The sequence below is a fragment of the Spodoptera frugiperda genome, chromosome 2 (assembly GCF_023101765.2).
Source record: "Spodoptera frugiperda isolate SF20-4 chromosome 2, AGI-APGP_CSIRO_Sfru_2.0, whole genome shotgun sequence".
NCBI lineage: Eukaryota > Metazoa > Arthropoda > Insecta > Lepidoptera > Noctuidae > Spodoptera > Spodoptera frugiperda.
This window is the reverse complement of record NC_064213.1, coordinates 12990116-13003764: the sequence shown is the minus strand read 5'-3', so window position 1 is coordinate 13003764 and position 13649 is coordinate 12990116. Positions and strand designations below refer to the sequence as shown.

At 39.1% G+C, this 13649-nt stretch overlaps 2 protein-coding genes across 2 annotated transcripts; one reads left to right on the top strand and one right to left on the bottom strand.

Annotated features, from left to right (window-relative positions):
* Positions 1-10: 10 nt before the first annotated feature.
* LOC126911612 (arginine-glutamic acid dipeptide repeats protein-like) lies at positions 11-5301 on the bottom strand (the record flags this gene model as incomplete). The annotated part of the gene is made up of 1 exon (XM_050699597.1): positions 11-5301. A coding segment is annotated over exon 1 (4890 nt), but the record flags the coding sequence as incomplete, so codon positions are not given.
* A 557-nt stretch (positions 5302-5858) lies between these two features.
* On the top strand, positions 5859-13253 carry LOC118269365 (zinc finger protein 135). Its single transcript, XM_035584434.2, has 10 exons — positions 5859-6357; positions 6610-7858; positions 7999-8220; positions 8558-8724; positions 9015-9174; positions 9458-9651; positions 10132-10232; positions 10504-10614; positions 11139-11293; positions 11712-13253. Exons 1-10 carry the CDS (start codon positions 6014-6016, stop codon positions 12213-12215), a joined length of 3207 nt encoding a protein of 1068 aa, XP_035440327.2. The 5' UTR covers positions 5859-6013; the 3' UTR covers positions 12216-13253.
* Positions 13254-13649: the final 396 nt, after the last annotated feature.

Below are 13649 nucleotides of genomic sequence, written 5' to 3'. Positions count from 1 at the left end.
CCGAATGGACCGGTATCGCACCCTGAGGCGGAGGTGGCGGCATACCGTAGCGTCGATGCATCTCTAGCCAGTGTGGATCGAGTGCTCTCGGCCCTACGTTGTTTTTCAGTAGCTCCTCTTTAAGTCTGTCGTTAAGTTCACGTTCACGTAGTTCTCGTATCTCCCTATCTCGTTTTTCACGTTCTAAATGTTCTAATTCAAGCCGTTCTCGTGCACCCGCAGCACCATACATAGAACTGAGCTGATACTGGAGCATCGGGTCCATACAGTGACGCGGGAGATTACCTGGACTAAAACCAGCATGTGGCCTAGCGTACTCTGATAATTGACGCAGTGCAGGTGTATCAGGGTAGCCAGGCGGCCTTGGGAATCTGTCGTATGGGGATGTTATCGTTTCAATAGCGCCTCTTGACGGGGGCTTAGTCTCTGGCTTTTCTGGTGTAGCTATCTTTCTATGTGCTTGTTGGGCAATCTTTTCTCTTTCTTCTCTGTCCCGCTCAGCTTGTTTTCGAAGACGTTCTTCTCGCTTACGAGCAAGTTTGGACTCTGGCACTGGCTTAAATATGAGATCTGTTCTTGTGCATGAATTATAATCACCACGATTCCAGTGCCTAAGGAAAATGGCTGATTGAGATCTGTGACATTCGGTATCCTCTATCTTCGGTTCAGGACTCGGCCCATGAGGTATATGGGCAGGGCTTGGTATTTCTTCTTCTTCTGGCTGTGATTGTGTTTCTAGTTTGAGCTCAGGATTTTCGTCCGGCATTGGTCGCGGTGGACCTCGCAAGTGTGGATGTCCATGAGGCATCTGATGTGGTGAGCTAGATCTAGGATGTGATGCCTGAAGTCCAGCAGCCGCTTGGGCATGAAGCCGAAGACTTTCAATAGAACTAGGGCCAGGGCCTGGTGGCAAACCAAGACCCATGGGGTGTCCCATAGAAGGCGGCTGAATCATTAGATGATTTGGATTACCCGGAAGCATTTTCGGATGATGCCGCATTAGCATGGAATCAGCTGGAGAAAGTCGCTCCGGGTGGTGTGCCAAGTGGTGCGAATGATGATGCGTGTGGTTATGGTTATTTGTAACATTAACGCTTGATGACGAGCTGGTTGTCTGAGATACGCTCGCCGACAAGTGGTGCGGCGAATTTGAATGAGAACTACTCTTTTGCTGTGTATTGATTTTATGCTGGATTGATTGCGATGAACTGCTCGAAGTAGAATGCGATATAGATAACGTGTGGTTCGTGCCACCTCCAACATGGCTCGGTTGTTTCTCTGTACTGGTATGCACCGCGCTGTGATGACTCGTTGAATGATGATGAGTCATCGTGGTTTCGTGCAGTTGATGTCTTTCCGTTGTTGCATTAGGATTTCTTGGATCTTCCGAGCTTTCAGAAATTTCTCTAAGAGATCGCGTTGTAACTGATGAACTAGTGCTGTGACTGTGATGCGAGCTGAGCATCGTCGTTGATTCTATTGTCGAAGGTTTGACTGGGTCATGGCGCCCTGCCGTGCTCACCGCAGGGTGCATAGGGGGTATTGGATGTGGTTGGGGTAATGGCCCATAAGGATAAGGATAAGGCATTGAATATCCGGGATGTGGGTGAGGATAATAGGGGTGCATAGCATGAGCCGCCGCTGCAGACAGTTGAAAGATAGATGGATGCAGTAAATGTGGGTGGTGAAGTGGCGAAGCAAATGGGTGTGGTTGCTGACCAGAATGCATGACAGGGCCAGGTATTGTCGCTGGTATTGATAGAGGTGTCGGATTCATCAAGTTCAGTGCCGAATGTGATACTGGCGTATTCGGTTGAACAGGTGATGCTGAAATTTGTCTTGGCTGAGAGGGACTTGTCAGATGCCTTGAGAAAGGCGATGTTGTGGCAGACGAGTGAGCAATATGCATTGGTGTTCCATTGTGTCCCGGTTGACTTTTAATAGGTGTCGGCGTGTGTGGACTTTTCACAGGAGGAACGTGACTAGTTGATTCAGAGCTACTCTGACTTGTTGAAGTAGGTGGCAAGTGAGGTTGATGTAAAAAGTCAGGTTCCTTCTTAATACTCTCAATTCTGGGGCCAAGGAAAGCACTAGGCATATTGGAGTTTTCATTAGCAGGTTGGCTAGGAGGTCTGCTGTTATTTTCCACACTAGATATTGACTCTCTATCTCTTTCAGTATTCAAGTGTTGTGCTATTGCACTTCCAATGGGATATCCTGGCACTTTAACTTCTTTGAGTGATTGAAGTGGATCAACTTGCTGCGTAGATAAATTAGCTGGTACATTATCAGGCACTTCCTGTTTGATTTTCAAATCTTGCGGCATTGATGAGTCAGTCTGATTTGCTGGTGTTGGAATCAGATTACTACCCTGTATACTGTGTGAGGGTGGATGTTGTGGCATTAAAGGTGGCATTGATCCGGGCTTATCAAGACCTGGATGCCCAGGGTGACCATACAATGCTGTAGGCATAAAACCATATGGGCCAACATTAGCACCACTCCCAACAGATATCAAAGGTCCTGGTGGTAACAAGCCAGCAATGGAAGGTTGAGTGAGTGGTGGAGGCATATTTTGTACAGAAACTGGTGTAATAGAAGCTTCTGTTGATCTAATTCCAAGATTTTCTGGTCTAACTGGATGTGGAAATGAGGGAGGCCTCAAGTTGCTACCCTGGGAATCTTGTTTAGGTGCAGGTTGCGTCTTCAAGTCAGTTGGTTGTTTATCGTCTACATCAGACTCTTTATTCTCTTGCGAGTTTGCTGGTGATATTGGCTCCGTATTCAAAGTTGTTGGATGTTCCATTGGAGGTGGCGATGATCCTCGAGGATTAGTAGGTGTTGGACTCATTCTTTGTAATGAGTCTAACCGAGGTGCATTAGGTGAATCTACTTTATTAGATGAAGAAATAGTTGCAGTAAAGATTTCAGGTGTATTTTGATTTTTCATTTCACTTGCTTCGTCTCTTGGCTCTAGTTTTATCACTGTCTTAAGTGGATTTAAGTGTGGATTATGCTTTGAAGGATCATTTCCAAAGTTCATATTAGGTGGATATGAAAATGGTGGCATGCCAGATGCAAAATCTTTTGCACTTCTTATAATTGAGCTGTCTTTTGTTATATTTAATGGGTTGAAGATATTATTAGACACATTTTCAATTTTAATACTGTGACCTAATTTTGGATTGTATATGTGACTGTCTTTCACAAAGAAATTAGTGTTTTCCAAATTAAGTGGTTTGTTTGGTTGGTTCACAGGATGTCCAGTGAAATTATGTGATAATGGATCTTTAGGGAAGTCCTCTTTTTGCAGATTTAATGTTTCATCTGTATCAATTTCTTCCTTTATTTTTATTTTCTCAATAGGATCTGTACACATAGGTGTAACTTTGGGTATAATAAGTTCTGTTTTAGAAAACATAGGATTTTGCATAACAAGAGGCCTTGGTTCCATGCTTTCCGGTATTTTATTTGTAACTGTATTTGGATCAGTTTTAAGGTCCAAGGCATTACGGTCATCTTTTTCAGTAGCCACTTGGAAATTTGGAGGCATGGGATCCTTTTCAGTTTTAATGGTAGGTTCTGTATTATTCTCCATTTTAACTAGAGGATCAGCAGATTTTACATGCTGTTCTGCTTCTGGTTCTTTATTATGTTCAGAACTCTCTTTGTCAGTCTTATTAAAACTGAAGTCACAAGCTTCTGGCTCTGGCTCTGGAGTTTCAGTTTCATCCATTGCAGGGAAACTATCATTAGTGAGACTTTCTGCAGGACTATCTGGAGGTTCCAATGCCTTTTTCTTTTTCATCTGTACATCTCCATCTAAAATCTCTGGCTTTGTATCATCTGGAAGACGTTTCTTTACTTTGGACACATCCACTTTACCATTTGTAACCACCTTTTTCTTGATATCTTTGCTCACTGGAGAAGATATTACTTTTTCAGCTGTATTGTTATTGGTACTTTGTACATTTGGTTTACTAGGTTTAGGTTTAGGCTTAGAATCATTATCACTTTCATCTTGACCTTTCTTTCCATTGGGAGTGCTGGGTGCACTTTGCTCTTTAGATTTATTACGGGTTCTCATTCGACTTGGAGAGTCCTCTGGGTTTTCAGGCCTCACAGTGTCTACTTTAGCTAAGTCACCAGCATCTCTGGAATCACTGTCTTCTTCAGAATTTTCATCTTCTGTCACTGAACTCATCTCGCCAGCTTCTTTAGGATTGGGTGAAGGTCTTGAACCGTTAGTATCTGGCACTGTAGGTGTAGCTTCAGGAGTCTGCTCTTTGGGAGTCCCAGCACGAGAATTGCGGGTATTACGCACACGTCTGAGAGATGCCTGGCGTCGTCTCCTATGCGGCCTATTGCTGCTAGCACCAGGAGTCTTCTTCCACAAGTAGTAAAATTCAACTAACTCAGCAGTATCTTTATGAGGCAAAAGGTCTTTTCTAATTTTAAAGAAATTCTTACCAAATTGCCGAATTCCTTTGACAAATCTTTTTGTTTCTTCTTCTGTCCACTTTTTCTCAATTCCTTTGGGAACTGGACACTTGACAAGAGCTTGTAAAGCGCGACCAGGGTCGTACCCTGAGTCATGAAGCACATCCAGAGCGTTGATAGTGGTATCGTCGCGACTTGCTGCGACACACCCGTCGTCTGGGGAGCCTCCGTCACACATACCAGCGAATGCGGCCATAGAGCGCGCAGCTCGCAAGTACATAACCAGATCACGGTCTGTAGCCTGCGCGGGCAACCAGCGGAGTTCTTCACCACCAGGACACGGTTCGTCGGGTCCAAGTGGCCCGTTCGTCCGCATATCAGGCAAACAGGCGTAAATGTCTTTCTCCTTCACGGGTTGGCTCGGTGTTCCCACTTGAACCTCCCCCTGATTCTGGGCCATGGTTCGTGCCAAATGGTCTATTTACACTAGGCACTGTTCCTTTCACACATAACACAAATATCACTTGGGTTTACATGTTGTTCAGTTGTAATTCACAATAAAGTAGTCACTGTAATCCTTTAGATGTTTATTTGCTGGTCCGTAGAGCAGTAAGTATGCCAATATACATAATTATTACTTTTAATGGCCACCATTACACGATGCATTGTGCTTCATTTTATGAACATAAATGATACACACGTAATAAAAGTTATTAGTTCACTTTAGTATATCGTTAAATTAAGTCTTTCGAGTCAGTATTTACGCAAAATTTACTGTTATTTTAGGAAATGCTATCTACATGCTAGCCTTTTGTTTAGCTTCGCCTTTCTTTGGCTTACCATAGACAAACTTTAATTCTATAAAATGGCTGCCACGAAAGGATATTTTTGCGAATCGTTTCAATTCATGCAGTTTTAAACAATGTTCAAAATAAAAATTTCCAAGTTTTCTTCACTTTTGCACAGTAATTTATTTTATTACTAAATTAAATAGTGAAAGACTTGATTTTTTAATGAGGTATTCTATAGTAATTATAAATTAGAAATCAAAAATGAAAATTTGATGTTCCTCTTTCATGGAAAATGGAACGTCTTACGTCGATTTATAAATATCCAGTTGTCTATGTTAGGAAATTATTTACACCGAGAAAAATTAAGCAGGTAATACAAAATAAAGCCAACATAATTACCAAAATTATTTTTGATACAAACGATCCAAACATTAAAATTAATTGAAGATGGTTATCTAGTTTCTTTTATCTGTGCACACCGCGTTCCAGTGCTTCATGGATTTATAAAGCTGAGTCCATTCTGCTGCAGAAGTTGATAACTTGTCTCTTTCTTTTTAGTATAAACAGAAAAGAAGAGATGAAGTGTTCTTCTATGCGCGGTTTCATAAAAATAGATCAATACATTGTTCGCTGTCAATGTCAATAGATTTGATGGAGGACGGGTTTTTGACAGGTTTATTATCAACCAGATAGCGTAGCGTTTGTTTGTTGCATTATTTGTTATGCGTTTTATTCAGCGAAGAGAATATTTTTCGTAATATTTCAAAATATCGAACTAAAAGATGACTTCGGACGAGTCTGATGATGAACCGCTATCCGTTATAGCCGCTAACAAGAGGGAACAAGGTGATGAAGGTACAGCAGCAGAGATTACTCTGGTTCCAGTTAAAAAGAAAAAGAAAGTAACTCCTCCGAAGCGGCTTTCGATTACTATAAAGCTTCAACGGAAGAAGACTGACCAGCCACCAGTGATAGAGCGGCCTGCGGACGTGTGGTTATATTTAAAAGACTTCAATCCGGCAGGCCCTTACAGCTGTTTACTTTGCTCAGACTGGTTCATAAACAGGTCGAAAATTATTATTCATTACGTCTTGAATCATAAGAAGGACTTTTGCGGTATTTGTAGGTAAGATATATTTTTTTATTCTGAATCTACATAGAATTTCTGAATGGAACTTGCATAATATATTTATTTTGTCTACATAACGTTTAGATAAGTGTTTCTAGTAAATAAATTCATAAATAGCATAAATTATATATTTAATCCTGTGAATAAAGTGCATCCATATCATATAGGGCATCTTTATGGGCTTTGATTGTAAATATATTATTTAAATAAGATTGTTGATCAATTGTAAATAAATACTTTTTCTTCCAGATACTTTGTGCCTGACAGAGATTCATGGTGGAAACATCAAAAGTTTCACACTCCTTGGCCCTGTTCCCAGTGTGTACAGAACTTTGAGACAGAAGCAGAAATCCGGCACCATCTGAAGACTGTTCACAATCTTGTGCATTGCAGACTTTGTCACTTTAGGGTCCTGGACGGTGATCCATACCACACACACTTGTTCCAAAAACACAACATCAGTAATGTGGCAAATAAAGATGAGGAAAACCTGTGGGAATTAGAATATGATGGCACCTCCAACTTCCAATGTCTACTCTGTAATAAACCGAACATTACCACCAGAACATTCTTCAACCACTACATGGGGTACCACCATTTCACTCTCAAATGCTTCACACATCTCATCTCAGGCAGAGATCCTCCATTCACTGTATTTGGAGCCGATCTCAGACCGGAATTTGTTGAGGAACAACTAAAGAATCATCCAAGGTATGGCTATGTTGAATCTGACTTCAAACCTGCTGGCTGCCCTATTGAGGCCGACCCAAGTGCTACCAAAGACCTGCTCAAAGTACTCATACCAGAAATTAAACAAGAAGTGGTGACAGCTGATGAGACTAAGACTGATGATGGTCTGGAGAAGACAAAGGATGAAGATTATGATGATGTGTACAAAAACTACAATGGTGATGATGACTTTGATGTCACTTCATTGGAACTTGTAGCTGTACAGAAATGTTACCATGATTACATAAGTGATATTTTGTCAGATATCAATGCTAAGGCGTTCTTTGAATATTCAGATGTTAATTACGAGAAGATCACAACAGAGATTACTATGGATATAGTTTGTACTCTGTGTAGTGTGCGGTACAGTACATTGTCTCTGTTCTCTGCACACATGTTCAAAATGCACTGCATTAAGTCATCCCCAATATTTTCGTGTAGAGTGTGTGTGACACCTTTCGAAAACCAGACTGAACTGGACAACCATGTAACCAATGAGTTGGGGGACTTTGAGGATCTCTGGATATGTCAGTTTTGTGATAAAGAGTTTGACGATAGAGAGTCGACGCGGCGCCACTTGACTGAACACTGGGATCTAGTAGAATATGACAATTGTTTTAGTCCACATTTAGGTTTCAAGTGTAGATATTGCCCTACACTGTTCTGGCATGAAACAGACAGGGAGACTCATCAGGTTCGCGCACATTACTTTAATCATAAAGAGGATTATTACAAGTGTGAAACCTGTAATGAGCTGTTTAGTGATAAGGTGAGACTGTTTAAATATTTTTACACCAAAATGGATAGAAAATAATCCCATGTGATCTCTGTCATTGCTGACTTAGTTTATTTTCCTTAATATCAGAATCGTAACCTGCAGCCGAATATTTATTAATGAAATGTTCACAGATTTGGTTTGTCCACCACTACATAGAAAGGCATAGCACTCCAGAGAAGACACCGCTGTATCTCCTCAAGTGCTACCTCTGCTGTCTAGTACTACCGACTATCGAGGAGATGAGAGGCCACTTCAACTGTGAACATCCTGAAGCAAGGAAGGTGTTCTGTTCCTTAGACTCCTGTCAATATAAACCTTTGAGTCATAGAAAGTCTTTCAAATTGCATGTGCGGGTAAGTACTTCCTATTATCTATGAGTAACTCCTTTCAAAAGTTAAAGTTGAGGGTCTAAATTGTGTGTAGTGTAATACTTATCTATCTATTTATTATTAGAATTTTGATATAAATTCTAGAGTTGGTATTAGTTACTAGAGTTGTGATTACATTGTATTAAAATATCAATTGAAATAACAAGACTATTAAGTTTACATTACACATATTTTTAACACGATTTTATCATTACAACTCTAGTACTTGTAATCACCGAAAGCACAGTTCTTTCCCAAGTTGAAAAATATTTGATTTAAAAAATCACACTAAACAACACATATGTCATTACTATACTTCCAGTCGATGCACACGTCTCGCGCCCGTCCAGAACGCACGGCGGACTGTAGCGTGTGTGGGCGGGAGTTCAGTAGCTCGCGCGCATGCGGGGCGCATATGGCGCAGGCGCATGGCCCCGGCAAGTTCAAGTGCAAACTCTGCAGACAAGTGCTGCATACTATGGATGAGAGGTCAGTAAAAATAACAAGCGAAAGTAACCCTTATTTCGGTATACATTTGAGATTGCGATATAGTGGGATTGAGGATTCAGATATAATACTTAGAGACATATTTGTCTACACTTTTATTTTTACTGGTAGAGTTAATCTGTGAGTACTTGCATTGCATTAATACAATTAAAAATCATTCTATAAATTTGGTTAGCTCTGTAAAGACTTACAAGCTTGACTTAACATGTTTCATATTTGTTATTAATACTGTAGTTAGTATCATAACTTATCCTTCCAACCATTTGTTCCAGAAAACTCCACTACCTAATAACTCACCCGGGCCAGCATCCGTTCGAATGCAATGAATGTGGCAAGTCGTTCCAGTACAAGTCTTCTCTGTACATGCACAAACAGGACCATATACCCAACAAACAGAATTATACCTGTACCTACTGCGGGAAGACATTCTTGGTAAGTGAAGAAGTCACTCTGAAATGTACTTTAAACATGGGGTAATAGAGTTTATATTTGCTTAAAAGAAAGGTGTTACAGTATCTTTGATATCAACATAATCAGAATGTGAAAATCAGTAATGTTTTAGTGTGTATAAAACATTTATAAATAAACTAATTAAGACTCTAAGAAGTCATTTATAAGGTCCATAATTGAAAACAATTTTCATGTAGCTAAAAATACTGATAATGGACTTTAAACACTTCAACACAAAGTTCACAATTGTATCTCCCTTACACAGAAACGAGATTCATTTCGCGAACACGTACAAATTCACGAGGGGCCCCGGCATGCGTGCTCGTACTGTCCGATGCGGTTCGTGCAACGCTCGAACATGTTGCGACATGAGCGCAGACATACCGGAGAGCGACCGTATGCCTGTCCACATTGCCCCAGAAGCTTCGCTGACAAAGGAGCTTGTAATTCTCATGCAAGGTAATTTGGAGTTTTGTACTTATGCTTATGATGTCTATAACCAATGATATAAGTAAAAAGTGTAGATAGGTTTGAAACATTATTGTTTTTTTAAAAACGGCTTGAGACACTGAAGTTCTGGCTGGTTAGCCACATTTTTATATGTCGCTTGCTGGGCTTTTACAACCTATCCACATCCTTTTACTTATATAAATGATTGTCTATTGTCTATAACTAGGATTCAAATAAAATTGATTTCTTATCAATATAAAATAAGCAAAAATTATTCTCATAATATTCTTCTGTGATGTGATGTCGTGTTATTTTGTTAGTAAGCAATAATACTCACATTGACCGCTAGTGGCGCTAGTGTAGTTTATGGCCGATTTGCTCTATCGTCAAATCTAGCTTCTTCATTCATAATACACATAATTGGTTTTCTGGACCCTTTTATCTGCTTGATTACTGTTTTAATAATTAATTCTATTAAATGTTTTGCAGGACTCATTTGAAAGATACGTCTTACGCGTGTATGTACTGCGGCAAGACGTTTGTGCAGAAGTCTAAGCTCACATATCACATTAGAAAACATACGGGAGAGAGTGAGTATTGAACTTTATCATATATATATCGATCTTAGCGTGATATATATTGGTCTTAGCGTGATGTTTTAAAGTCTTACTCGATAAATGGACAATCCAACACAAAAATAAAATAGAAATGTTGTATCTACATATATTTTATATGTTTCATGAGTCATTGGCCATTATGTTGCCACAATTTGAGCTAAAATTGAATTAGTTTGAGTTTTGATTAAACTATTCCTTATAACCTTTAAAACTGACTCCTCAATGATGTATGTTTGTATTTCAGACTTGGAGACGTGTCCGGTATGTTCCAAACTGTTCACAAGTGCGTGCTCGTTGCGTGAGCACATGAAGATACATGAGCCTAAGAAGGAGCTCATCAAGTGTCCCCTCTGTGGTAAGTTTGAAGTATGACAAATAGACACATTTTTTACGTCCGTCAGTTTCTCTAGACAAACTGACGGACGGTTCTATTTAGACGTTTCAAAAGAGCCTTTATGTGGTTTAATATAGTAGATGAGTACATTTTTATTTAATTGTTTATCTTGCAGATTATTTTATAAAATTAGACACGTATTTTTTATTTTTTTACGGAATAAATACTTTCGAAGATATGTTGATTTGAAATGTCACGTGACGTAAGTTCTAAGTAAGTTTTATATGTAGAAATGACGTACGTTGTTCCCACTCCAAAACTTTGATTCGTGTTATCTAAGTATTGATATCTTATATGCCAGAAGGAAAATATACTTGTTTAATATTTTTTCATTTGTTACGTAGTGACGGACTAAAAAAGATCTTACTGACAAAACAGAATTCTGTATTAATTTTTTGCTGTTACTTATTTAATGTTATTTAAATATTTCGTTGTCAAGTGTCACGTGAATCAATAACTTAAAATAAATCCATTATCTCTTCCAGACCGCAAGTACCAGGACGAGCGCTACATGCTCCGTCACCTGCGCACGAGCCACACGCGCGCGCGCCACCCGTGCCCCATCTGTAACAAGATGCTCACCAGCCCCGCCGGCCTCCGCCACCATGTCATCACGCACAGCAATATGAAGACCATACAGGTTAGTTGCAGGCTTTATGTTAATGTTCTAAGGTCTGTTTTGGCTTGGCTTACTTATGTGATAAGGTCGCTTTTAGCTTGGCAAGATTGTTTATTAAATATTTTTCGTGGACGAGTAATAAAGGTTTTATACTTGATATAGGATATTTTGCGTGGCAAGATTGTTCATTAAATATTTTTTGTGTATGACTAATGAAGGGATATCTTAGTTTTTACGTTGTCTCGTTGGCCTATTCGAATAAATATCAACCGTTAAGCTCGAATAGGGGGTAGTTATATAGAGCTAAAAGTAATAAATTACATGGCTCGAGTTTGACCCTTATTATTATAGGCCGAATAGCGTCTTTCCAAAAGCATTAGTCCTATATTTAGAAACATTCTAAAGGTATGTTGTTTTATATCTGTTTTGTTTGTTACAGTGTAAAATGTGTCCGAAAGCCTATTCAGTGAAGAGGACGATGATCAAACACTTCCGACGTCGCCACGGCTTCAAGGGCACTGAACCCAATATAAAGGAGTTCTACACTAGACTGGACCCACGAGAGTGCAACCTTGGCCTCGACGAGCCTCTCATGACCAGTATATTTGGACCTCCGAAGAAGAAAGTGGACGAACTATTAATGGGGAACTATGTGACTCTAACTAATATGGCGCAGCAGACTCAACTGCCTGAACGGTTTCCTATACAGGCTCCAGAAGGCGAAAATGCGGAGGATACACCTAATGAACATTCGCAACAGTCTAATGATAATGATAACGATGAACAGTCACAAGAGAGTGAAAAAGAAGTTGGGTTTGCCCAACCAGACAAAGTCATCATAAAGGTAGAAGCTAAAGACGATGAAGAATTAGAACAAGATACCGAACTAGAACCTACAGACTTCGTTAGTGTTAAAATTGAACCTATGGACGATGATCAATGATCTACTGAATCAGGCAACTTGCCTTTAAAACAAGATCCGTGTTGATTGGTTGCTTTGGAAGATGTTTTAATGTGATTGGCGGAGCTATGACGCATTTCTTTGGGCAACCAATGAACGCGAGTGACTTGCTAAGACGTGTTGCCAAGTTTTCGCATTTAATTACTACCTAATCTTAACATCTGATTCCTATATCTACGTCAACTGTTCTAAAATATTTTTAGCTAGTAGAAATTCAAATTCCATTTATCCATAGTCTTCTTTTTTAACGCCATACAGGTTTATAAGCGACCTCTTTTTTATAAGAAAAATATCGAATATTGAATAGTTAGTATATTTAATACGATTATTGTTGTATGTGTTCGCGTTACAAATGACACAGATTCCTATATTATTAGATAGCTAGTTTAAATTGTATGTGAAAGTAGGTGTGTTGGTAGATACGCTCATTATTTGGGGCGTAACGAAATGTACTGGTAATATTATCTATTTAAATTAATTTGTTTAACTTTATATCATGCTACCGAAGCGTCACGCGTTCAGACACTTGATTGGTCATCTTTTTAAGATGGCATAGTCTGATTGGCTATGACATGTTTGATTGGCCAATGAACAGGCGTGGTTTGGGTTGCGTGCAGGTTCAATAGTACGGTTTCAGTTTGTCTTGTTTATGGACAAGAGAGTAAGTGTTAATCAGTGTACATGAGAATGTTGCCTTAGTTGACTTTGTTAATTTATTCTCATGTATTTGTATGTAAGACTTTGTTAATTTATACCAATTGCAATTTTGCACTACATACTCTTTGGTTATTGTGAACCTTTTACTGCCTACCTGTCTCGATACAGATTTTTTTATAGAATGTTTCTATTTCTAAGAAAGACTATTTTTATTTTATATTATAGTGTGTAAGGAAAGATTTTTATGTTGATTTTATGATTTAGTAAAATGCTTTAATTAAAAATGTATAATTATTAGAAGTAACGTGATTTTCATCGAATAGTTCAATATGGTTCGTTGAATAAAGTAATTAAATGAATTTGCTGAAAGTGTTTTATTTGTTGTCTTAAAAATTTGCACACCCTATATCAAACAATAAGTCTAAGATTTAATGCATTACATCTGATTTGAGTTTCTTCCTTGCTCTTCTTAGATGCAGCTATCCAACCTTGGTATTTCTGGGGTTCAACATCATTATCATGCTGAGGGCCAAAGAGTTTAATAAGTATCTGAGGGCCCAAAGAGTATAATAAGTATAATGAGGGCCTCTTCTTAGTCCTTCATGAACGACTAGTCTTAATGTACTATTTAATAAATATAAGAGGGGCTACCGACTAGTGAATAATTTAAAAAGCTTGATGTTGGCTTGATACATGATATTGATAACTAAAAGACAAAAACATCATGAAAAATGTGGTTTGAACGCATACTTATCAGCT